Source organism: Pituophis catenifer, unplaced genomic scaffold, assembly GCF_029215685.1.
Source record: "Pituophis catenifer annectens isolate HBS135680 unplaced genomic scaffold, rPitCat1.0.hap2 SCAF_1, whole genome shotgun sequence".
In the NCBI taxonomy this organism is placed as follows: domain Eukaryota; kingdom Metazoa; phylum Chordata; class Lepidosauria; order Squamata; family Colubridae; genus Pituophis; species Pituophis catenifer.
The window spans coordinates 255,302,602-255,326,721 of NW_027256881.1; the positions used below are offsets into that span (position 1 = coordinate 255,302,602).

General features: G+C 38.6%; 1 protein-coding gene across 4 annotated transcripts in view; it reads left to right on the forward strand.

Annotated features, from left to right (window-relative positions):
- The first annotated feature begins 996 nt into the window (after positions 1-996).
- The window catches only part of USP47 (ubiquitin specific peptidase 47), a 62,652-nt gene continuing 39,528 nt past the window's right edge, over positions 997-24,120 (forward strand). For 3 of the 4 annotated variants that reach the window (XM_070934118.1, XM_070934138.1, XM_070934124.1), the window contains exons 1-5: positions 997-1,258; positions 9,405-9,464; positions 20,690-20,893; positions 22,013-22,126; positions 22,835-22,973. In XM_070934118.1, coding sequence (XP_070790219.1) covers positions 1,220-1,258; positions 9,405-9,464; positions 20,690-20,893; positions 22,013-22,126; positions 22,835-22,973 — 556 coding nt within the window. In that variant the 5' untranslated portion in view covers positions 997-1,219. The remainder of the gene's footprint in view (positions 1,259-9,404; positions 9,465-20,689; positions 20,894-22,012; positions 22,127-22,834; positions 22,974-24,120) is intronic. The other variant, XM_070934130.1, reaches the window with a different exon arrangement.

Here is a 24,120-nt window from a genome sequence, read left to right on the forward strand (position 1 = left end):
GCGCTAATGTCAGAGCTGAAGAAGCTCTGAAGAAGCTTCTTGGATGAGAAGCAAAACATCTTCAAAGAAAAAGAAGAAAATCAAGTTGCCTCTTGAAAAAACACCTTTGGGACAACCCAGTTTATAAAAAAAAAAAAAAAGAAGGCGGCAGCAAGTACCCACAGGATGCCTGGGAGCAGATTCCTTTATCTTTTTGGCAGGTCAGAACTGAAGGTGAGATTATGATGTGCGATTAAACAAACACAGGTCTGCTAGAGCTTGCAAACCATTTTCTGTACCGCAACCACAACATTATCTCAGTTATGTTTTTAAAAGGACCAGCCTTTACTGTAAGAAAAGTTAACATGTAATAATATCATTTAAACAGCCAATGCTAAATAAAGCGGAAAGGTTCTCCCATTACTTGCACTTGAAAAATGTGTGTGTGTACGTACACATAATTTTAACTCTCTAATAATTGTTAGTGCAAACTAATCCCGAGCAACACATTGAAGAAGACATGCATAGCGCTTTCCTTGGGAGTGCAGTGCAACATGGAAGCTTTGGTAGGTATTCTAACGCGAGCGTCAAAGGGACGGGGAGTAAATCCACCCCCACCAAAAAAAAAAAAACCCACCAGTGCGCTTGTTCGCCTGAGAGAGGGATAGATAGATGTCATCGCATTTATTTAATAAATAGCAAACGAGGCCGACTCGCCCGTGTTGTTGTTGTTGTTGTTGTTTTCCCTCCAGAGAGCGCGCCTCCCCGCCACCCACACGCCAGCGCAACACGGTTGGACTTCGGGAGAAGCCGGAACGCTTCGGAGCGCTCGGCGAACACGACGAGGGGAGGGGGGGCGGGGGAGGCAGAACCGGAGGAACCGTGAGAGACGAACTCGGGCGACTTCTCGCGAGAAACTTGTCGTCGGCCATTTTGCCATTGATTGGCGCAGACGGCGATAGGGGGGAGGGCGCCTTGGCTGAGTGAAAGGATAGGGGGCCGGGCGATAGGGGGGGAGGGAGGGAAAGGACGGTTAGGAGAAGAGAAAAGCGGAGGGAGGAACATGAGGATGAGTCTCCCGCGACACCCTTCGCCGCCTTCTCCCTCCTCCACCACCACCACCACCTCCTCCACCTCTTCTTCCTCCGGAGGCTCTTCTTGCTGACGACGACTCCCCGCCCGAGTCCTCCTCTTCCCCCCCCCCCCCACCGCCGGCCCCAAGCTGGCTGCGCCACTGGCCATGGTGCCCAGCGAAGACAACCAGCTGGTCCCTAAAGAGGTGAGCGCTCCTTTCGCGCACGCTTCTTCTTTCCGGACGCCTGCGGGCGGCGAAGGAAGAGAGGCCAAGCGACGCCTCTGCCTGTGCGGGAGAAGGGCGAAGAGGCGAAGGCCTCCTTGTCGCGGTGGGGGTTAGGGTAAAAGGGAGCGCCAAGGCGGAGGAGAATAATCCCTCGCCGCAAGGGAGCTGGCCGTGGTTGAAGCGGTCTCGCTGCGAAGGCCGGCAGGTCGGGCGGAGAGAGAGAAGCGGGGTAGTTTCCAACGAGCGGCGTCTTAAGGGAAAGGCCTAGCGGCCGCTTGGAAAGGCCCTACGGCAGAGGCGCTGGGAAAGGACGATTTAACAAGGTCTCGGCAAGAGGCGGCGGCGGCGGCGGGCCGGAGGGTTTAGGGTCGGTTTGGTGGCCGGGTTAGGGGGGGAGAAGAGCTGTCAGTCGCGGGAAGCCTGGGGGTGAGAAGAGATTTGAAGGGTTGTCATTCCGGCTATTTGGGGGGGGGGGGGGGTAGCAGACCTTTGGGAGATTCCCCCCCCAATTTTTTCTCCTCAAGGGCAGCCTTGATAGGGAGAGCAGTTACACGCAGAATGGCTTTTGCTGAATGGTTTTTGCGTTCGGCCCCCGAAGCGATAGAAAGCATCCTTGGGTGGGAAGGGCATGATAGTTAAGTCAAGAACTAACCATCGTAAGTAAGAAAAAAAAATATATAGGTCCGCTCTCTTTGGAGGCAGGTGTTTTGCAGGTGTGGATAAAAGTTGTTGGAAAGAGGAGCGTCTTTTCGGTTAGTTTTCAGAACTGAGTTTTGTGAATTGGAGCGGATGGTGTTAGTATTTTTTTTAAAAAAAATATAGGATTATAGTCTTGCGATTGCTACCACCTCTGTTAAAATGAGTTTTCTTGCTAGCGTTCCCCCACTATGGCAGGGCCCTGGAAATGAGTTTTAAGCTATTTTAATTGACTTATAAATTGCACTTTACTTTTGTGAGTGTTACCGTGTGCTAAGGTTATTGATTTTATCAGGGATAGTTTTATGGGCAATTGGATGATGTAGTACAGTAATAGGATTGGAGTCAGATTGGTCTAGTAGTGGTTAAAGTGGTGGATTAGAAGTTGAGAGACCAGGGAAGCTTTGAGTTTTCATCCTGCTTTAGGCACGGAAGCCAACTAGATGTCTTTGAGCTGGACTATCTCTTTCAGCCCTAGGAAGAAGATACTGGCAAGCCATTTCTGATAATGTTGCTAGAAAAAAAAAACGCATGGATTTGTTCCTGCAGTCACTGGGAATCAGACTTGATAGACAACAACAACAGAAGTGTAGTAGTAGAAGTAGCAGTGTTCCACATAGAACTGTAGCTGTCAAATTTTATTTTTTGAAGGAATCTTTATCTATTCAATTTGTCTGCCATAGAATCACTATGCACAGTAAAAGATACTGTGATTTCTTCTGTTGGCCTATAGAATGTATGCTTAGATCACAGGGTTGAAATTAGGCTTAGTGGTTCTCATACTTGTCCCTTGTGATTTGAAAGTTCATTTGAGAACACAAGTAATATTTGTTGTTATTATACGCAACAATGTAAAATCACAGCTGCCAGTTCTTTAGCCAGTGTTGGCTTCAAATTCACCTTGAATTCTTCCCAGGAACCTAAGATGTCATAATGTACTGGCCTAATATATTTGCAGTTCCAAGCAGTATGACCTTTTGTAATTGAATGATGGAAATTTTCTCAATGCACAGATTTTCTAAGTGCTATCCAAGATATTTTTATATGGCACTTAGTTGTGTAACCACCACTGCCAATTTATGCCATAATCTTTCAATTTTGATTTTCAGATCTTGATACTTTGTGATCTTCTCCAATTCTCTCTCCCTTATTCTACATAATCTGGTATTATCCACACTTTTTTCTTTCCAACCACAATTAAATCTGGCGCATTATGCTCTGAGACTTTATCATCTTATATTTGACATGTAATATTATTATTATGAAATGGTTATATAGTGTCATTGAGACAACATGAATTTGGGTAAACTCTGGAGGACAAGGGAGCCTGGTGTGCTATGATCCATGGAATTGCAAAGAGTTGGACATGACTTAGTGAATAACATTTATTATTAGATTTTTATCTTTTTGATATACAGTATATTAGATCATCTCAAAGCGACAAACATACCTAAATTCCTTGCCTCCTATTTTCTACACATAACCCTGTGAAGTGTGTTGGACTGAGAGAGAATGATTGATCCAAAGTCACCCAGAAGGCTTTCTATACCAAAGGGAGGCCTAGAGCTCCCAGCTCTTCCGGTTTCCGGCACTGCTGCATGCACAAAGGCCAGCTGATTGTCGCAAGCGTGCCAGAAACCCGGAAGAGGAACGGACAACGCTGTGCATGCCAGGTGACATGACTCCGTGTGCCACTTCGGATAAGCGTGCCATAGGTTCACTATCTTGGCTCTAGTTCCTAGGCCAGCATTTTAGCCACTACATCAAACTGACTCAGTTTACTTTCCCTCTCCAACTTTATCATATAGAAAAATAAACAGTATAGACAAATATAATTCTCAGGAAAGCTGATTTATCCTGATTTAATCTTTTTTTATTTGTAAACTGCCCAGAGTCACTTAGGTGAGATGTGTGGAGTAGAAATTTGATAAATCTTGTTATTCATAAATTCTGGTTCTCCTAAGCAAATTTCAGATTGGTAGATATGTTAATAAAGAAAATTGTGCAGTAGTTATCACTGGTACATCAGACTAAATACGTTACCACTTTAAAAGAAGGTATATGTTAAGTGTACAGAACCTCTGTCAATACCCTTGCACGGTATGCAGAAATCTTACGTTAGGTTTTGATACTGAAGCAGCTTACAAGATGTATGGCAGCTTAATATAACAAGTGAATTTTACTGTAAAAATAGTGTCATGTTTAATTATTTTGATACCAGAGAAAACTGGGGTGGGGATTTTAATATTTAGGTGGTGACACAGCATATAATCACAATTCATTGCTGAACTGGAATCCTGATTCTAAATTTACTACCATATTCAGTATAATACATCTGTTTTATGGCATTAATGTAAATACCTAACTTCATAAAAAACACATAAAGTAGCTGTTTCTGTAAACAGTATTTTCCTGTTATTCCACCCTATCCACCATAATATTGTTATATCTTGTTTATCTTGATGTTGCGGTTTGGTGTATTTCTTAAACCCTAGCCAGCATTATTCAGCATTTTTCTACCTTAAGCCTTAATTCAATACATTAGTATTAAATCAATCTTCTCCAACTTTGATTCATTGCAGGTCTATGCACTTCAGTTTCTAGAATTTTCAGGAGTGACCATGCTAGCTGGGGACTTCAGAGAATTGAAGTCCACCCATCTGGAAAGTGTCCAACTTGGGCAATGCTGTACTAAATGATAGCAAGGACATTATTTTGGTGGCAGTTTTATTTTTAAAAGTAATGGACAACTCTGCCTATAAAGTTTAAAATCCTAATAATATGTAATGATTATCTAGATATACATAGATCACACTGAATGAGAGAGAAAAGAATAATAGTTCAGCATTACTTGGTGTCCAAGAAGCAAAGGGAGTGTTCGGCAGTAATTATAGATAACTAGCCTAGGCTGGAATGATTAATGGCAGAGTCTGGCTGTGATCATTGTGCTTCTAGTTATAAAAGATAGCATTTAGGCTATCAATTTAAACAGCATGAGCCATGAGGATTTAAAATGCTTTCCCTTTTTGTGAAAAGGATTCTGGAGAAAACAGGAAATAATTTTCCCAAATCATATATTTTGAAGAAATCAGTTACTTATATCTATAAATAATATAAAGAAATAAATACTTTATAGTGTTACATAATCTTTCTGGTTTTCTTAATTTGAGGTAATCCTGCTTTGAAATTAATCTCATGTTTCTTTATTGAGAAATAACATCTGAATTTATGAATTATAAATTAATTGCCAAATTATAAAAAGCATTTTTAAATTCAGCAGAGTTTATTTTTCAAGTATGTGTGTTTATGAACGCAACCTAGTGTTAAAAGTATTTTTATATATAGGAAAATAGAAAAATACACTATTCCATATTTGTGTAATGATAATGACAAGAAAAACATGCAGTATGATACTTTACTTTCTCCATTTAATGATTGCTTAAGAAATATGGTAAAAAACTTCATAAAAACCAGGAATGCTTTTATTTATATTATTCATATGTAACTAATTCCTAAGCATTTGTTCAGAGTCCATGTATTAAACTTTGAATGCTTGTTCTACAACATGAATGAAAACAAATTACTGATTTCTTTTTGAAGCTTAACAAATTCTGAGGTATCAGACGAAATACCACTATATATTAAAAAAAAAAAGAGAGAGACCTTGATATAACTAGTATCAATCATATTGTTGTAGTAGGGTTCGTATTTAAAAGCACCAGGGAAGTGTAGAATTGTCTTGTGTGCCTTATGCATTTTTGCAATAATGGTGAGATGAGGCTAGTATGAATGTCTGTAAAATAGACCTTGGAGAAGCACATGATTTGTTGTTTCTGTGTGTCCAGTCACAGGAACATTGTCTCTGTGGGTAGGGAATCTTCCTGTATCAGAATCTTCAAGGACAGCTGAAGGGAGGACATGACATCATGCCAGTGATTAAATACTTCGAATTTAGTTAAGTATGTCATAGGGGAGGCAAAGTATCTGTTGGATTCACTGGCAATAAAGGTGGGAACTTGTCTATATCAAATTGGTGCTCTGTGGCTACTGCGGGCTGTTTAATGAGAGCTTTGGCCCGATCACATCCCAATCATCCCATGCTGAGTAGAACACCTGGGTTATCAGATAAGAGTATGCCCACACAGTAGCTTCCACTTTCATGAGGTCTATCTCTAGTCTCTAAGAGGCATTATAGACACCTTTTTGGGCTTGAAGAGCCAGTCTTAGAAATTTGGATTGAACAAGCTCTAATAGTGTAGAGTTGGAGAAAAGGCCATAAAGAAGTTATGCAGTTGGTTTGGCTTTGAACAATATGAGTGCCGCAGGTATATTTCATGAGGAATTTAAGGATGACAGATTAAATGTATTACAGCATCATCTGCATAGAGTAGAACAGAGATGGTCTTCCAGTTTTCAGGAATGAAAGTTTGTGTTGAGGAGATAGCCTACCATGAAGTTAATAGCACTTAACAATATCCCTTAGCAAAGCTGGAATTCTGGGAGTTGAAGTCCACAAGTCTTAAAGTTACCAAGATTGGAGACCCCTGCCTTAGACTTACATACTGCTTCAGAGTGCTTTACAGCTCTTTATGCAGTTTACAGAGTCAGCATACTACCCTCAACAATCTGGGTCCTCATTTTACTGTCCTCAGAAGGATGGAAGGCCGAGTCAACCTTGAGCCAGTGGGAATCGAACTCTGGCAGTCAGCAGAATTAGCCTGCAAAACTGCATTATAATTATTGCGCCACCACCATTAATATAAACATTTAAATTAATCTAAAAATTGAATAAGAGTGGGACCAATATGCAGCTTTGCTTGATGATCAGTTCCAATTGCAATGAGATCCCTTTATATAGCATATGTATTAGATATAATAAGCATCTGGCATTGAAGGTTTCCCGAGTATTTCCCATATTTAACTCAGCATACAAAATCAAAAGCTACTTTAAAGTTTGTAAAGGCAGGACAAAGAGATGTATTGCAGGAGAATATTTTTCAAGCAGATGTACGAATACTAGGCAGTAATAAATGGTGGATTGGCCTTCCTTAAACCTGGCTCGCTCTTCTGTAACTATGTTTTCCTGTCCCAGCCAGTCCTGGAATTTCCATTGTAGGTGTCTTGCATAGACTTATGCTGATTATGTTGTATCATTCCAATTTTAGTATATGTGCTGCCGAAGTGAGCACTGATTTATGCTGATTGTGTTGAGGAGGCTGATCCATTTATAATCAGCAGGATCATGCTTTCACCTTTTAGATAGATGATAGATAGATAGATAGATAGATAGATAGATAGATAGATAGATAGATAGATATAGATGGACGGGATGGAAGGATGGAGAGACAGAGTTTCCCCAAAAATATGATCTATTCAGGAAGCAAGTCCTAGCTTGATTTTTACATATGTGCTCAATATAAGCCCTCCCCAAAAATAAGCCCTAATTAAGACTCTGCCCTGTCCAGGATTGATCCGGAGCTCTGTTATCGCTGCAGAGGCCTTCAAGAAAGCCTTGCTGGCTTGCCAGCCAAAGAAGTTCCTGAAAGCCTCTGACAGCGAAAAGGAAGCCGGGGGCGACATGTGCAAGTGAGGTGAGTCAGTGGATAACACCACCACCCCCCACCCCGAAAATATGGCACATGGTGCCTTTTTTGGTGGCAAAAAAATATAATACGTCTTATTTTGGGGAAAGCATGGTAGGTAGGGAGGAAGGGAGAGAGAGAGATGATTAAAAGTCCCCAATCTTTGGGGATTCAGCCATAGCTGTTGATGCAGGTAAAAGTGAAGCCAGGATGGGACGTAGAACCCCAAGTTAATGGATTCTGAAATGATTAGATCATCTTCTAAGACCTTTTGTAGTCTTAGTTAAGCAACAAGATTCTTGATCTCTGTCATTGTCACTGGTGCCCATATTGGCAAATGTTCTTAGTTTGACTAGGATGTCTACTTCCAACAGAGATTCCATGTAGAGTTCCTGAAAATATGCCTTCCAGGACCTGCAGGGCTGATGTGACAGTCCACCATAGAATGACTATTTCTTTGGAAGCTTGATGTGATATGCCAAAATGAGGATGGGCCATTGGATTTGACTACTTGAATGAGTTGGGTCCAGTTATTTTTTATTGCTTCTTTTTTGTTGTATGCCAGAAGTTGCTTGTAGTATCTTTTCTTCTGAAGGAGGTCCACTGCAGTTGTCAACATAATATTGGATAAATAAACCTGTAATGTTAGCAAGAGCTTTTTTGGCATTAACACAGTCATCAAACCATGGCTTGAGTAGTGCTATTTTTGCTTCAAGGGCACTGACCTGGTGTGTATCACCGAAATCAGGATAGGACCAAAATGAGATTTTCCCTTTTCTGAGATATGCCCTGTTGGGTTTGGGAAGTGGCATCAGCTGAAACCCCAGGATAGGGGTGGTGCAGTGGCAGTGCTCATCCAAAATACTTGAGAGACATCCAGGGGCACTATCCAATAGATTACTGGGTGTGAGATCCTATTTATTAGGTTGGGCTCTAGGGTTTAGTTGAGATTATTACTATTCTTCCAGTTTCCTTGCTGTGTGGCAATCTTCCTTTCTGAACTCCTTGACTCCAGGTTAGTGGTGAAGTTCCTCAGATTTATGATCTTGAGAGGCGTTACCTTGTCATCTGTAGGTGTGGACTTGGAAGTTCATGGCCATTGTGACAGCCATGGGCCTGTAGCAAGTCACCCATGGCCAATGTTTAATAGTGGTCATACATGTGACCTTTTATTTATGTCTGAATAGTGGCAAGGTGTTGAGGATTTGGGGGAAATACTGATTTCTCCTCTGTCATAGTCAGATCACAGTTCTGAATTTGCAGGTCTCTGGTGTCGCCCTACCCTCCCTACAGGGAGGCTGGAGTTATTGTATTAGTTCATTCCAGACAGCTAGTGGACCTGGTTGCGTTCCAGAGGGAGCTTAAAAGTTATTCCAGAAACTGAAGCAGTTGAGTTGTTTAGTGATCATTCAGTTATTATGGTGGTGACAAATGAATGGCTGCTTCTGTATTGTTCAGAAAGCTATCCAAATTTTTTCAAATGTATAGAATACTAGGGTTGATAGTACATTTTGGGATTTTCCTGACCCATTTTGGGGAGACACACAAAAAATACATAAGTATTTTAGGAAATTTAGTACTTCATATGGGATACCAGTTTCTTCACTTAGACAAATACGTTTTAGTGTATTGATTTTAGTAAATTTTGTCTTTAGCCGTTTAGTCCCATGTTATACTCCCATGTACTTTTTTGTAGAATTAAACCATTCTTTTTTTATACATATTAAATATTCATTTGTGTGAGAAAATGAATTTTACATTGGCTAAAAGTTAGCTTCTTTAAAACCTGAATTTTTAAGTAAATATTTGATAGCATAATCATACTATTTTGTGTTTATATATCTTAGGAGATGCTTTGGAGATGCAGACAGAATATATTTGATGAAATGAAGAAGAAATTTTCACAGGTAGTTAGTTGAAGTGAATGTTTAAAACAGCTCAGTTTTGATAGCATGAAATTAGCACTGTGCACGAGTAAATAAAATGATTTGCAAATGCATTAGAGTACTAATTTTTAATATATTTCTAAGAGTGGAGGATGATTTGGTATCTTATATGAAACTAAGACTTCATTTTAATATCTACAAAAATCAAAAGCATGGTTTTGAAAATTCTAATAAATGATAATTTGCATGACTTCAACTTTGAAACTTATAGTTTCAAAAACGATACTAACGAAAGGTATTCTGGATAATTTAAAAATTGTGCACCTTTTTCAATTAATTTAGCAAAGGTACTGCTCTAATACCGTTTTTGGAATTCTAGTCAAAACAACTTGCTTTGTTTTTTATATTAAGTTGTATTTTAGTTAACTGACAAATGTGAAGTATGAAATAGTTGATGAAAGTACCTTGTGTGTTTTATTTCAACTTTTCAAAGTTTCAAAGTTACACTGCTCATACTTATATTTTAGTACACAAATACTTCTGCTCTTTCTGTTGGATGTGGGACTTTTCTACCAATAGAATAGACATTATATATATAATTAAAAGTAAAATAGCCGTTCTCTTACTTATCAGCTTTTTCAATTTCTTCTGTGCTATTTTTTTTTTTTAATGGTTGGAATATTTTATAGATAGTCCTCATTTAACAATCACAATTGGAGGTAGCAACTCTTTCGTTAAGCTAAATGAAATTGCGACTGTGTTTATGATCTCATTTCAACTTTTCTTTCTTTATAGAGGTTGTAAATGTGAGGAATGGTTGTAAAGTTACTTTTTCATCACTATCATAAGTGAACAGTTGCTAAACAAAGACTAAATGAGATGCTGTTACTGAAGAGTTAATAGCATTAATGTGTCATAGCATAGTATTTCAAATTAGAAAAAAACAAAGTATGACAATGAACATAATCCTGAAATTGCCCATTCTGAAAGGTAACCCGTATGATCAATTTTTAATAAATACATGTTTTAATTTTTAATTCCCTCTTGTTTTTTGTGTAATTCAGTTTCATCCTAGTTGCAATGCGTCCTTTCCTAAGCAGAAAGAACAAAATAGAAAGTGATCTAGGAGGGAGTACCATTTTTTTGTCAAAGTGAAGCAAGTCTCTGTATGTATCAATATCTTCGTTTGCATGCAAACTGACCATTTTGATAATCTTCTAATTACATGAATAGCATTAATAGACTCTCAGAGAGAACCTTGTATCCTCTTACTTGATCATTATAAAACAACATGCAATTTCAGGCAAAAATTGCTTTTTTCTAGTTAATGTGTTACTTTTTTTTTAGGAAGGGCATAGAAATGTTACGTCTCAATTAATTTTTTTTGTTTCTAAGCCCAGCCTAAATGTGAATATATTATTTGACTTAGAAGTACACTTGCTTAGTTCTGTAGGATCTAAAAATATGATGTCTTGCCTTTTGGTTTCTCACTTTCTAGTTTTCTGTTCTGATTTTTAATAATTAATATTTCATGCTGTTTTCAGTTATTGACAAATAGCATTTTTATTGTAAGCACCATTCATCTCTGCAAGCAAGAAGGCACTTTTAAGTGGTTCTCCTTATAAATTCTTTGGAATTTCCTAGAAGGCCTAGGGAATTTCCCAATGATTTAGTGAACAGCTTGATTATGTATCTAGTCAACCTCTGAATAACATTGCCTCCAAATGGCCTCTGCATTGATTGATCTTGGGTTTCTCCTTGATCAGATGAGTGGTTCCTAGATATGAAACAACAAAATAAATGCCTAGAATGATCCTGCCAGAGGGAAAAAAACAAATGCAAATGAACATGAAATAAATCCAGATTTGTACCTACAAATGGTGGTTAGGGCAAAAGAACATTGTTATTACTCAATCCTTATTGCAGGATACTGCCCAGCAGCTTTATTCAAAACAACCTGGGTTTTGATGAAATGGATAGGGTTCTCAGTGGGATACCCTATCTAGAGTGAATTGGATACTTGCCCATGCTAGCTCAACCAGAGAAGACATAAAAAGATGGATTCAAGAGAGGGTGAATGTCTCTCAAATGGAACATTCTTCAAAGAGGCAGTGGTATACTCCTTTCTTAAGAGGCTCCCACTCCATCCAGTCATCTTAAATAACTTCTGCCTGATCTTTCTTTTTTAGAAAAGATATTAAAGTGATCTTCTTTCTTCAGAATGACATAGATGCAAAGTACTTAGATCCATTTAAGATTTAGAATATGAGAATGAGTGGAAAATTGGTAGTCTCCTGAGTTGTCAGCATTAGTTAGGGATTAGAAATGTTTTTCTGCAGAGTTATACACCTTGGACACAGCAGTTTTGCAGGAGGTAAGATGGAATGAGAGATGAAATCATTGGCCATTTCATTATGATGGATTCCTAGTTCCACCCCCTTCCTTATATTGACCTCTGTATGAAGCTTATGGAAGAGGTCATCCGTTGGCATATGCAAGGTATCAAAATGTAGGTTATCTCCTATGTCTCCCTGGGTAAAAATGTTGACTGGGTGGTTTAGAGGCTTCAAGGACTAGATATGGAAAAACCTCATTCCAGTGAGATGGAATGGCAGTTGACTGAGATGTTTTCTTATCGCAGCACAGTTCACCCATATTGCAAATAAGCTTCTGCAGGGGGAGTGTTGTAGACAAAATAACGGACTGGGCAAGCTCTTCAATGCAGGAAAGAGTTTATTTGCGCAAGGTTCAAACAGTCCAAAGACAGCTAAGGGTCTGAACGCCGATGGCTTCTTCTGGCCATGTATTTATACAGTTTAAAGGCAAAATTATTACAGAGAGTGATGCATTTCACACGTAGAAGCTACCCTTTATCTCTAGGAAAGACATAACAGCCCTGTTCCCACAGGCTCAGGTTTTCAGCTCCGGAGCTCAAGACATAACAAAAGGAGATAAGAGGCTAGAAGACGCCTCACAAGCAGTAAAGAGGACAGTAAGGGAAACAGTATTTTCTCTCTGAAATCTACATGACATTTGGGGTACAATAAACATTAAACAACAGAATGTATCTGGTTAGGGTCAGTTTGCCCTTTTACAATTCTGTACCTACGTCAAATACCGTTTGTCATCTCAGCACCTTGGCACGGGAGAGGCACTTCTGTCTTGACCAAAGATTTGGATTTCTAATATTTGAGTTTTATCCCAATATCGAATCTTAGCCTGGCTCATACCCCCCTTTGTGACTCATCTGTTTATCCAGACGAGTCACACCATAGGTCCTCTTCCTGCTGGAGCCGTTTGTAATCCCACATAGCCATCACCTGAGCAGTTGTCTTACGTTCCACCAGCAAGGATAGACTTTTAATAGTGTTAGCAAACAGAGGTAAAATACATGGAAGAAAAATACACCCTGCAGCCACTAATCCCACCAGGCCAAAAATGGCCTGCAGGCCAGGTAACTTTGGCCACCATCCTGAAAACATATCCTGTAAATTAAGACCTTTCCAAGTCTGGACTGGCACATGAGCTATTTCAACCATTTTGTCTGTTATTTCCTTAATAACCTTTCCGCTTTCATCAACTTCTATACAGCAGTTAGTCAAATTAAACTTTCCACATACCCCTCCTTCCTTGGCTAACAAATAGTCTAAGGCTAACCTATTCTGCATAAGATATGTCCTTGATTTGACACTCTCCCTAGCTAATTGAGTAAGACCTTCTACAGTGTCGTTGGTGATGATTTCAACCACCGCTTGCAGACGAATTAAACGGTTCAGAATGTATATAGGGGTCCGATAGCCATACATGCCATCTTCCGCCCATGTAGCTGGTCCCTAAACCTCAATAATTCGCTCTGCAGGCCATTCTTCACTTCCCCAACCACGTTGGTTACCTCCAACCCTAACTCCTCCTATTGCAGATGTGTCTACATGTCTTCTTTGTCTTAAGTTTCCCACCTCATCATATACCGAGACACCTAAAACCTGTCGAGTTTTAAGGGGAAGCAAAAAGAATCCTGGTCCAATTATTCCCAGGACACAGGCTCCGCACCAGGATTTAGGTAGATCCCCATATGCCATTTTACCACATATCCAGTATAGTCCATCAGGAGCCAGCCATTCAAGGGCCTGATTATCAGGACCCTTTAAAAAAAGATAACCTGTTTACCTTAAACAGGGCCCTTTTATCAGTTCCCTCTGTGGCATTACCTCCTGACCACCATACCTTACTTTCCCATTTTCCTGTACATATGAGGTTTCCTACCTGATGACAGCCTGCCACAATTCTTCCCTGAAAACACACACTCCCTACCAGACTAGTAGTCAATGTCCAGTCCCCATCCTTACCCTTATTATATGACAGATTACCTTTCTGATCCATTTCTAATATTTTAGAATAATTTAATTCCTTGAGCTTCCCATGGCCATTTTTCTCCCATGTTAGTTCCTCCACAAACAAAACAATTTGATACATTCAGAGTGTGGGCTATGTCTTCTGCCAATTTGACAAAGGTATTTGTTACATGACTAGGAATTTCGGGTATATTCAGCTTTCCCCTTTTCAGATAATATCACAAGGGGACTTCTTCAGGATTTATTACCAAATAATGTACTAGCACCTCCTCTATAATCTTCACGTCCCACTCTACCTTACAGCTTATACATAAAACACAATCAATACCGTGAGTGCAACAACAACACTCACACCCACAATTACAAAACCAACACATTTAAAGAAAATTCTCTTTTCTGTTCTTTTGCATCAAAAGGCAGCTTCCAGGGTGTCCTAAGCAGGGACTTCTTTCATCTGTAAGAGGTTCACACTCCGCAGCCGGTTGGGAAATATTAGGGATCGGAACGACTGAGAAATCAAATGGGCCCTGGTTGTCCACAAAACCATTGCTTATATCTGTAAAACACAATAATCAATAAAGCTACTACCCCAATTACTCAAAGTGCCCACACCCAATTTTCCTCCCACATGGATCCGCAATGATCTTCAATCTCTTGTCAGGATCCAAGTTCCGGACCAATTCAAGAGAGCAGGTGCTCCATCCTCTTTTTAGCTTACAGCGGGTTACATCAGCAGATATACATCAAGGTAACCTATATATAGAATACAAAAGCTTTCTTTAAGCACATTCAAATGTCAGTTTTGTTGGATGTTGTTTGTCCACGGACACTTTCCAGCCAGTGTCAGCTGCTGCCTTGACTCATGTCCGATGGATCCATGATTTTGATCCTGCAATCTTAATAGCAAGTGGAGAAGTCATAATACCAATAAAAGATCCCTTCCATCTTCCACTTGGTCCCCAGGTTCAAATGAGTGACATTAAGTTACTAATCTAGGGGGTACTTATTCCATCACATATTGTTGGAATCTCTCAATTTACTTATTAAGTTCTTGTACCATCTCCATATTCCAGCCCCCCCCCCTTACGACCTAAATCAGGCCACCTAACATACATATTTACCTTATTTTACCTTTTTTTTTTACATGGTCGGGTGGAATAAACCTCCAATACCTGTAAACAATCATGCTCAGAAACAGACTCCGTAGGCAACAAAGTTGCTAGATTTAATCGGTTAGACACCACCAGACACACCTGTGGATTCTCACTCCTAATTGCCTGATATTTTGTCAGCCTTTGCCCACTAATCCACAAATGTCCCTTAGTATCCAACACAGACTGCTCCTCATGAGGGGAGTGCATGAGTATAGGACAAGAAAAAGTAAGTTTATTACAATTCTGAATCAATTCTGCACTTGCAGCCAGCACCTTCAAACAGTGGGGCCAGCTTTTTGGGCCCCCCCATCCAATTACAGCAAAAGCTAGCTAGTCCTAAAAAGCTTCTCAGTTGTCTTTTTGTTCGGGGTTCTGCCAGCATTAGGACCGCCCTTTTCTGCTCTGGTCCTAAAGCTCGATGACCCTTATATTGTATCCCAAATATCTAACTTTCCTTTTCACCAATTGAGCTTTCTTTCTTGATACCCAATAACCACACTCTAGTAACAAATCTAACATCCTCGTGCATTCATCTTAGTATTCTCCCATCATAAATCCTCTATCAGTCCTGTTGATCCAAACATCATCAACATATTACAGTATTGTGTCTCCTGGTTGTTGAGGCACATAATACTGTAAGTCTCTAGCTACCGCTATTCCAAACAATGTGGGGGAGGTCTTAAATCCCCGAGACAGCCGAGTCCCAGTATATTGCATTTTCATTCCTGTATAAGGATTCTCCCACTCAAAATGCAAACAGTGGCTGGCTTACGGGGTGAATGAGAATTGTAAAGAATGCACCCCTTAAATCAATAACAGAAAACCACTCAGCCCGGGGTGGAATTAAACTTAACAGGGTATATGGATTCAACACGGCCGGGTGTAAAGTTACCGTGCCCCGGGCTGTAAGACCCATCTAACTGTTTAATTGGGATAATTGGAGTATTCCAGGAGGACTAAATAGGCACCAAAAACCCCGCTTCCAAATCTCTGAATGCTTTCATAAATAGCACAAATAGCTTCCCAAGAAACGGGACGCTGCCTTATACTCACAGACTCCACTCCAGGTTTTAGTTCCACCCCCACTGGAGGGTGACGAGCTGCAAAACCCGGCAGGTTATCCTCAGCGCACATCAAACAACCTCCAAATCTCCTCCGGAGAATGCCTTATGGTCATTCTCTAACTATCTTCATCAAAAGAAATTGTTGCCCCTAATTTGCTCAGCATATCCCTGCCTAGCAATGGAATAGGGCACTCAGGAATGTACAAAAATTCATACTGGATTTCAGCTTCCTTAAAATCACACATCTCTGATTTCAAGACCTGCCGCCCCATAATCCGTCCTGATACCCCCTGAACCTGGATTTTATGGGATCCGGGGGGGCTGCAATCTGCTTATTTACAACTGATCTTCCTGCTCCCATATTTACCAAAAACGTTCTGTACTGACCCCCTATTTTCATTGTAACTAATGGCTCAGGCGGGGGTTCTTCCAAGCCTGGTCCCCCTCAATCTGACCAAGTCATGTCTGCCAATCCAATACTTTCCGCTTTCTGCTGCCCTGCGCCCTCTCCAAATCCTCTACCGAAACCCCAACCTGAACTTATACTCAAACCTCTCCTCTGTCCTCGTTCTCCCCTTCTCCCTGCAAACTGCCCACGCATCCCTGACCCAAAATCCGCTCTTCTCATCCCTCTACTTCTCACCATCTGTCTTGGGCATTCCTTTTCCCAAGTAATTCCTTTTCCCAAATAATTTTATTTCTATACCACCCTTCTCCCGAAGGACTCAGGGCGGTGTACAGCCTATTTTGTTTAAAAAAAAACCAGACAACCACCAGAAAGGAGAAAAAAAGTTTTAAAAGCATCTCTTTTCCTCTTTCTCCCCTCCAAAGGAAGGGGGGGAGAAAAACCCCCTTGCATCCCACTTCGCAGTGCTCCTGCCAACAAATCAGCCTATTTATTCATCCGTGCCTCCTGCTCTTTATTCTCCACCTACAGCCCCCACAGCCTCCAAATCCTCCTCCTCCTCCTCATCATCATCCTCCTCTCCCTCACTCTGACTGCTACCTCTAGGCGAATGACTCCCCTTGACTTTTGACTTCACGCCAGGATCACTCATACGCCTCTGATTTCCTCCTCCGCTCCCTCCAGCAGCCCCCTTACTTTTCCTGCCTGCTCAGATACACATAACCCGACTGTTTCAGCCCTACATTGCAATAAATCCTCAGCTTTTTTCAACAGGGCTCTCACCCATTGATCAATATATTGAAATTGATCAGGATATTTATCCTGATTCACTGCAATCACTCCCCACAACTTATCCACTGTTTCTTCCCTTAACCATCCCTGAGGGGGAGGGGGTCAGCCCATCTCCCTTTGTGGCCACACATGTTTACATAAGAATTTTAATTGATCCTTTGATCCTTTCGGATAGGAAGGGTTGCTAAAATACTTGTCAAAACCTTTTAACATGCATGCCAACGGAGTATTTGGCACGCTCTGAACCCCATCCCTTCTACCACACTGCTGTCGACTCATAGCCCCGGAAACTCACAGCCACTAATGAGAAATGCGACGGCTTAACCACCCACACAACCTGACGTGGACTTCATTAGGGTAGCCTACCCCGAGTCCGAGGGAGTGATCAATTCCCTCCTTCTGCTTTCAAATGAAGCAGGTACAATTCTTTTACAATATACTTACTTAAAACGCTCCCACTCCGTAGATTCCTGGCCAGGAATTTGTTCAGACCACCTTTCCTGCACCGCAGGGTTCTTGGACTCGATCAGAGCACCGTCGGGCCCACAGGGTTATCGCGGCTGTCTCCCGGAGATGTATCTCCGTGGCGCCTGGAGAATGTTCAGGAGCGACCTCCCGATGGTCCCGAGGGGTCGAAACGGTCCTCAGCGAAATATCGCCTTGCACCTAGTCCCGGCGGAGTCGCCAGCTGTTGTAGACAAAATAACGGACTGGGCAAGCTCTTCAATGCAGGAAAGAGTTTATTTGCGCAAGGTTCAAACAGTCCAAAGACAGCTAAGGGTCTGAACGCCGATGGCTTCTTCTGGCCATGTATTTATACAGTTTAAAGGCAAAATTATTACAGAGAGTGATGCATTTCACACGTAGAAGCTACCCTTTATCTCTAGGAAAGACATAACAGCCCTGTTCCCACAGGCTCAGGTTTTCAGCTCCGGAGCTCAAGACATAACAAAAGGAGATAAGAGGCTAGAAGACGCCTCACAAGCAGTAAAGAGGACAGTAAGGGAAACAGTATTTTCTCTCTGAAATCTACATGACATTTGGGGTACAATAAACATTAAACAACAGAATGTATCTGGTTAGGGTCAGTTTGCCCTTTTACAATTCTGTACCTACGTCAAATACCGTTTGTCATCTCAGCACCTTGGCACAGGAGAGGCACTTCTGTCTTGACCAAAGATTTGGATTTCTAATATTTGAGTTTTATCCCAATATCGAATCTTAGCCTGGCTCAGGAGGGAAATCAGTTTCCATTGCAGCCTAAAGTTTCTCCTCCCCTTCTTCTCATCTTGTAGCTCCTGCTACAGTGGCAGGTGGAAGTTGTAGCCAAGAGCTGCACTAATCTTGGAATGAGATGAATTAGGTATGTTCATTTAGGCTCTTGTTATCTATCGGTTGCATTTTTGCAATTCTTTCTACATGAACTGCCTTTGAAGACATCTTAAAAACTTCATGTGGTACAAAATGCATCTGCCTGCTTAAAGGTGAAACCCATTACAATCAGATTATATTATTGTAGCAACTTTATAGCTGCCACTTTGTTGGCAGGTACAATTCAACATATTGGATATTATCTATAAAACTTTATATGATTTGAATCCTGGGTATTTTTCAGACATTTATCCATATGGAATATGCTTGCCTAATACAGTCAGCAGAAAGGGCAAGCTTCATGTCCCCACTCATTGGGAGATAGATGGAGTGGAGACATCTTAGATAAAGCTCTAATACATTGTTAGTACAATATTATTAATATATAGAGTATATTAATCACTTGATGAAAGGTTTTTCACTTCCTAAATTGGAAACAATAATTATTGTAATTCCTGACCCCTATAAAATTTTGCAACAAATTTTTACTTCTCTTTTAAAGATTTTAAATTTTTATTCAACTAATTGAAAATAGACTCAGTAATTGGTAAATTGGTTAATTTAGATCAAGATGTCATTTCTAATCATTTTTGTAAATTTGGCCATATTTAAAAAAAAATATGGACCTAATCTATTAACCATCAATAGCATTACTTCCTTGAATTTGTATAAAATATATTGAACAAGGGATACCAATCAGAACTGTCTTTCATTATTTTTTTCCTTTTCTCTTGGTTGTGGAATAATTAATAATAGCTACAAGAAATATTCACAAAATTAAAGGTTTAGAAGTAAGGAGAAAAAAAATGTGTTGATTTTATCTCTAGAGCCTATGAGTCTTGGGATATCCAAGCCATCTCAAGCAGTTTTTGGACTAACAAAATATTAAGAGGTAAAGTAAGGCTTGTAAAGTTTTGACCCACAGTCCATAATACTGTCAGTTCTAGATAGGCTGCAGAACCAGAAATTCTATTGGCCTATAGAATTTTCAGATAATAATAAAAATAAGCCTATTAATGGACTGTAATTAGATAGCAAGTCTGGTTGTGTTTGGTTGGTTTAAACTGCAGGCCTGCTTTATGTTAAAAGATTTGTGATGCTGGTAAGTTTTGATATCACTTAGAGTTACTTAGACAACAACATGAGCAGCATATAAATTAAATAAATACGACTACCTTGTTCGTTTACACTATTTCAGAATGTGGTTATGCTAAAAAATAAGTCAGAATGGTTGTATTTTTAAAACTGTTATAAGACATAAATGCAGTTGCTAATCTAAATCTAACAAAAAATTAAAAAACTTTCATTGCATTGTTAAAGCAATTAATTTAAATAATTAATTGGTTTAACAAAGCAACAAAACAGTTTTTTAGAACATGGACATAGCAATTACAAAATATTTTCCACTGTCACAACTACTATGGTTTTGGAACTTATGCAATATCTTTCTTTGAATTAGAAGCTTAATCCAGCATGGTGTTTTAATATAGAATGTCTGTGCTACATTTGCACATGTCATAGTCATGAACTCAGTTTATGCTTGGATCTTCGTGCCAGCAGGCATGACTCTGTACTTTGTTCAGCATTGATTTCTGGCTTGTGTCTTCTTAATATATTTGTATACGCTTCCCCTATACTAATTCTGTGTGCGGAAAAAGTTGCATTAAAAAATTCATCTACATTTTCATTTGTATCTAGATAAGTTTTTATAGTATAAGCTATGCAGATTCTATGAAATAGTGTCTACATTTAATAAGCATTTAAGCAGCTGTATACTGTTCCAGTCAATATTTCCTAATTGTCTTTGAATATAATCAAATAATAATTTAGGTTTTATAGGAATTGATAGTATAAAATTGATTAACAGATATTCTGATTGAAGCTGTAGAGCCTGGATGATACAGTTTTAACAAGGACAACTAGGACCAAATAGTTGTATTCAAGGGAACCTGTTGATGTTCTTCTATTTTTGAAAATTGTTCATATTATTTTGTTTAAATTTCTTAAATTACAGTGTTCCATCTGTAAACTGAAATTGCATAGTTAAGAGAAATGACTTTCTAAAATAGAACATACGTTTGTAATCTATTTGTTCCTTTCATTTCAGATTGAAAATGCTGCTGATGAACTTAGAGTGCTTTGTATAATACAAGATACTACCAATGCTAAGACAGTGAATGAGCGCATCACATTGAATTTGCCAGCTTCCACCACAGTAAAAAAACTATTTGAAGATATAGCCTCCAAAGTGGGCTATGTTAATGGAACATTTGATTTAATTTGGGGAAATGGAGTCAATGTTGCTAATACGGTAAAAACAAATATCTACTAGTTTTAGGCATTTTAATAGAATACTTTTAAATGGCTGATGTACATTTTTTTCTGTTCATTTTCATGGTATTTTTCATATTAGCACTTGTTTTCCCTTAATAATCCTTTTTTTGTTCAAGACAAAATTTTCTCTGGTGTAATGTGGAAAAATATTTTAATGCAATTTTTCATAAAATAATATGTAACACATAACATAACAGATAAAATATTTATTTATTTTCAATTATTTCTTTAATTTATTTTTATTTTCTGACTTACTGTTTTCTGAAGATGACAACAGCTGACTAAATTTTTTCTGATTATCTTAAAAGCATAATGCCTTGTATTAATGTGGGTATAAAAACAACTAAAATTTAATAATCCTGTAGTAGTTTTGGGTGAAGGAACAAACAGTGCTGTTTGTTAGATTTTTTTTTTAATCAAGACATTAAAAAATAGTTGGTAAATTCTACTGAAAGCATCTATCTTTTAATATGTTTCTGCCAATTATCGTCTTAAATTCATCTGTTGCATACTCTGAGTCAGTCAGTCTATGGTATAAAGCCTGCAACATCTTTTATGAACTGATGAGAATGGGATGGTTTATTTATTTATTCATTTATTTTTATCTTTCTGTTTTTAATAAGATCAAATCAATGTTCATATTTAAAATATAAAATAATTAGAAAGCAATGAATTAAATCCTCTGACCTGTAGTTTTATTCTTTTACCTTCTCATTAAAGGTCTTAGATATACTACACTTTTAATACCTGTGAACGTTATTTTTAGTATTTAAGTTCCAGTGTGTTACTATTTAGGTCATTAGGAGATTTATTAAATAATAATTGTAAATTAAATGGCAGGCAAGCATATATTGTAATAAATGTTTGTTATTTAATTTTGACAATCTTGAGGAATATGGATTTTCTTTTTAAGAAAAATATCTTATCTAATTTATGCTCAACATAAAGAAAATTTGTTAATTGACAGTAATATTTCATTGTATTTATATTACTTCTATAGAGTTAAAGGAATATGCAGCTATTCTTCTTATGCCTGAATTTGGAAAATGTATACTAACAATTCTAATAAATAAATAATTTTATTTTTTTACTGTAGACACCACTGGATCATTTGAGTGATAAATCTGTTGTTGATTCTGGTTTTGAGCCTGGGAAAAAGAATTTTCTGCATTTGACAGATAAAGATGGAGAACAACCTCAAGTGGTATTGGTAATGACATATTAATTTGCTGATTCTGTATCTTATCACATGTTAAGATTTTTTTTTCCTTTTTGTTCTGAGTGTTCTAATGCTTACCTTTGATTTTCATAGCCATTAAGTAAATTCTTTCTAAAAAACAAAACCAGTCTGGTTCTCAAACATACACTGAAGAGCAGACATTTCTAGTACAGTTTGGACAGCATAATATGACTTCAGATTGAACTCATTAAATAGAATCTGCTTGTTCTGACCTTGAAAGAGAAGTTCCCAGAGTTGGGATGTTCAAGAATTGCAATGTTTCTGCACACTTTGGCTATGTACTGCATTTTAGGCAGAACCTAAAAGAGCCAAACCAAGAAGGTGCAATTCTGTTGGCACTCTCATGGTACCTGTTTTGGCTCTTGGAATCTTAAGCTTAATCACTCTATTTAAAAAAAATAACAAAATGTTTGATCTCATGGGTTAGGAGTTCTATAGATAGGAAAAGTAGCATAGGCACTTCTTGCAATCCTTACTTAGATTCATTCTATACTCAGTTCCCCATCTGCTTCTGTAAATTTCTTTTTTGTGTCTTTGTTTGAAACTACCTGTAATGCCAAGGATGGGATTCCTATTGTGAAATGTCTTGTGAGAACATGGACTTTCTTTAATAGGCTATTTTTCATTAGTTAATTATAAACTTGAAACATACATTAATAGATGTGTCCAATGTTTTAGGAGGAGTCTGGTGGATCAGATGACCACAATCCTGATAGATTTATAGGTCCTCTACCAAGAGAAGGTTCAGTTGGCTGTTCCAGTGATTACGTCAGTCAGAATTACTCTTATTCATCAATTCTGAGCAAATCGGAAACGGGTATGGAGATGTCTTTTGTCCTTTCCACTGGTTATAGCAATATTATACTATCTTAAAACAACTTACAAAACTGCCTTAAAAACAATTTAAGTATAGGAGAACAAGTTGTAAATCCCACTGTTCATGTAAGATTTTGAAGGAGGGATAAGGGTTGCAGAATTGGTGGTATTATAGTTGCTGTCAAGAATATTGCAGATATGTAAGGAAAGGTGACAGAACAGGTACTGTAGTTGCTGTTGAGAATATCGCAGATGTGTAAGGAGAGGTGACAGAACCACAAGGGATGTGGTTTATTTTTTTCTCATACAGATTTTTACAGGTAATCTTCGATTAAATGACCATTTAAAATTACAACAGGCTTTTTAAAAGTTAATAACAATTCACTCTAGTAGTTGCATCTGCCACTGCATCATCACCATCCCGCAGTCACATGATTGCATTTTTGGTGCTTGACAACTAGCTTGCATTTACAACTGATTGCAGTGCTCCACAGTCATGTGACTATGATTTGCAACTTGCCAGTTTCCAGCATTTTTTGCTGATTGGATTTGTTTAACAACCTTGTGATTGCTTTACAATCATTGACTTTCATCTCTAAAAATCCAATCCTTGTTGTAACTGTTAGGAATTTTTTTTATTATTAAACACGAAAACCCCCTCACTCTTTGTCATAGGTAAAGCTTTCATTTTGTTCCATTTAATGAAATGCAGGTGTTTATTTCTGGTAAGAACAATTGAGCACAAAATTATTTTTCAATATTTAAGTAATAGGGTAATAGTTCTTACTTAGAAGAAATCCATTTCATATTCCCCTACGCAGTTCACCTTTGTGAATCTAATAATTAATTTCTAATAACTAATACTCTAAAAATGCAATCATACTAGAAATGAAATTTGCTAGTATCTAGTGTTTTTTCTAACTTGTTTGCAGGGCAAATAAAGATAAATAATTAGCATTGAAGTGATAATCACACTGTGCTAAATTACAAGGTATTTAATATGTTATTCTAACTCAGTATTGTAGTTTTTCATAAGTCCTGTTTAAGTCATGTTTTTACTATTGGTGTATGTTTCAGAATTCTGAAGAAATGTGTTTTTTGAATATCCAATTAAGCTTTAAAGTACTGTTGTTCTGAGTAGATATTAT